Here is a 2,858-nt window from a genome sequence, read left to right as displayed (position 1 = left end):
AGGGCAAAAATGATTTCTTCATACTGTAACACCTTTTTTTTCTATATAAGTGGGTCTTCGCTCCATTTCTTCAAAGTATGTTTAAAAATAAACATTTTTTGCATAACAAAACAGAGGAAGGACTACCTTAAAACATACACTTTTTTCGCACAAAGTTCGTATCTTTCCGTAAAATATTTGAAGTCCAATTATTGAAGGGTTATATAACAAACAAGATTAAAATGCTCCTACCTGAAATGAGATATATGGTGAATTGGTTGGCGTGTCAGCATCGTCATCGTCGGAAACCCACGGTCGGTCTCGCTTCTCTTACCTCCCGTGGGACACAAGGCCGAAAATTTCGCTTGGAGGTGTGTCTCAATACCGCATTTTCATTGGTCGCAATACGATACGGTATTGCGATGTGTAACTATTAATTATCCAATAAAAATCATCGTTGCAACCCGTATGTCGGGAAGGATTTTGCGGACAATATGGAGACGTTCGAGGCGAAAGTGAAAGAAGTTTTTTCAAATAAACGAGCTAAAAGACTTTCAAAGAGAGTCTTTGGCAGCGCTCTTGAAGAGAAGAGATGTTTTTCTGTCTATCAAAACCGGAGGTGGGAAAAGTATTTGCTACCAGGGCTTTCACACGGCATATAACGCTAGTTTTGACGACAACAATCCGATCTCAGTTTTGGTCGTCTCACCTCTACTTTCCATTATGCATGAACAGTGCAATTCATTGAATAGTTTAGGATTTCTTTCAGCATTTATTGGTAAGCAGATTACTTTTATACTTTTTATCTACATAAACTATATATACAGTGTAGATGATGAAACTCTTTTTTGATAACATGTAAAAAATATGATCATCAAAGAAAAAAAAAAAAATTCAGTCAATTAAAAGTAAATTTCCAAATTTCTCAGGGTTAGATGATGAACAAAAACTTTTTGGTTACTCAATATTAAAGACAAAGACACTCTTAATTTTGTGGGCAAATTCATAAATGATAAAATGTTGTAGTAGTCATACACTTTTATATATAGTATTCCTTTTAACTGAAATAGTACAATATTATTGTTGAAATGAGCGATATGTCATTTACAAATTGTTATACTATCCATTGACATAATTTTTTCCTTATTATTGTAATAATTTCATACTTGTCTGTTTCGGGCTCTAAATTAGAAAATAAATGTCCTGTTCTGTTCTATAATGTAATTGTATTGGCATGCATGGGCATTAGCCATGTCGATCTCGCTCACCTTTTCCCCTCTGCTATGTTATGTGATGATTCAGAACCTCTCTAACGTTCATGTTTCTGTATCTGTGTGTGTTGTAGCACTCAATACTGGTTTTTATTCAACAGGAAACATGTAAACGTTGATTTTTTTTTCTGACATTTTTATTTATTAAAAATTATATCAAAACATACATTTTCCCAGGTACATGTATTAGTATATTGTTAATTTAACTATTCCTTCGTGATATAGGTGGTGAAAACGACGATTCCATTTTAAGAAATGAAATGCAATTCATTTTCACCTCACCTGAAAGTGTGCTAAATGGAAAGTGGAGAGATTGGGTGACAAACAATTCAACCATTAGATTAATAGCTGTAGATGAAGCCCACACAGTGTTACATTGGTAAGTTTATTTATGAAGGGGAAAAATGATGCATTGTTACAAACCATCAAAATTTGAGCAATTCAAACAGGGTTTAAATTATTCCCCTTATTTTTTAGGGGAGAGTCTGCGAGCGAGGAAGATCCTTTCAGACGTTGGTATGGTCGACTAGGGGAACTGCGAAGCCTTGTGGAATGTCCTGTAATTTTGATGACTGCCACAGCAAATTCAGCTGCCAGAAAAGCCTTACAGAGAAAATTTTGTATGACAGACTGTTTAGAAATTATAGAGAACCCAGACAGGAACAATATTAAATTATTTTTACAGTGTGTTAAATACAACACTCCACTAGAGAATACATTCTTCTTTCTAATTCTGATGTTGAAAGAGAAAAAAGAGCTCTGTGATAGGTATCTGATTTTTTGCCCTTCTATCAGAACTTGTAGTAAATTGTACACTATGTTTAGAATTATGTTTAAAGAAAATGTTAAATTGATTGACCATATTGAAATGTATCATTCAAAAACCACAGATGATGTTAAACAATTAGTTAAAGAGGATATGTCTAAAGAAAATGGCAAAATTAGAATTCTTATTGCTACCAGTGCAGCTGGTATGGGTGTAAATTTTAAAGGAGTGAAATATACAATTAACTATGGTTGCCCCCGAGATATGGATACTTTTGTTCAGCAGTATGGCAGAGCAGGTAGAGACGGTGGCTCAGCAATGTCTTTATTGATTTACACAAAACATGATATTAAATGTATAGATGATGACATGAAATTATATGTTAAAAATGAAACCATTTGTCGCCGTGAGAATATATTGTCTTCCTATAAGAGTAAACCTGCTATGGATAGGGACATGCATATGTGTTGTGATATTTGTGATAAGAAGTGTCATGTGAAAGATTGTGAAAAATGTAGTTTAGCACAACATCCTTATTATAAAACTCAATTTCCAGCTTTTTCGTCGGATTCAAGTAGCCAGGATGATCATGACTTGTTTACAGATTCAGATTGGGAGTAAGCATTAAGATGTAATACATGTAATTCAAAGAATCCTTAAAAAATATGCACGCATACATTGCTGCATTTCATAAATCAGTCAGTATTGTATAATTTTGCCAATATATATTGTCAGCCTTTGGTGATAGACCTACTTTTTAAAAATATGTTAGGGTTCATTTAAATCTGTGATAAGATACATTTTCAGTGGGATACAGAAACTTGGGAAGAGACACCATTCCT

General features: G+C 33.8%; 1 protein-coding gene across 1 annotated transcript; it reads left to right on the top strand.

The window, feature by feature from the left end:
• Nucleotides 1-558: 558 nt before the first annotated feature.
• LOC133181101 (uncharacterized) lies at nt 559-2,637 on the top strand. Its single transcript, XM_061315644.1, has 3 exons — nt 559-757; nt 1,476-1,629; nt 1,700-2,637. The coding sequence occupies exons 2-3, from the start codon at nt 1,605-1,607 to the stop codon at nt 2,635-2,637; spliced, it is 963 nt and encodes a 320-aa protein (XP_061171628.1). The 5' UTR covers nt 559-757; nt 1,476-1,604.
• The last annotated feature ends 221 nt before the right edge of the window (nt 2,638-2,858 follow it).

The sequence above is a fragment of the Saccostrea echinata genome, unplaced genomic scaffold, assembly GCF_033153115.1.
Source record: "Saccostrea echinata isolate AGI-Se365-2 ecotype Australia unplaced genomic scaffold, CSIRO_AGI_Sech_v1 ptg000008l, whole genome shotgun sequence".
Classification (NCBI taxonomy): Eukaryota; Metazoa; Mollusca; class Bivalvia; order Ostreida; family Ostreidae; genus Saccostrea; species Saccostrea echinata.
The sequence above is the reverse complement of the archived record's forward strand: the minus strand, read 5'-3'. Positions and strand labels throughout refer to the sequence as shown.

Bases quoted from the DNA above. Each gene is read 5' to 3' on its own strand.
- LOC133181101 (XM_061315644.1), top strand. From the start codon at position 1,605: ATGAAGCCCACACAGTGTTACATTG. The intron at 1,630-1,699 runs GTAAGTTTATTT...CAATTCAAACAG, and splicing joins GCCCACACAGTGTTACATTG to GGTTTAAATTATTCCCCTTA.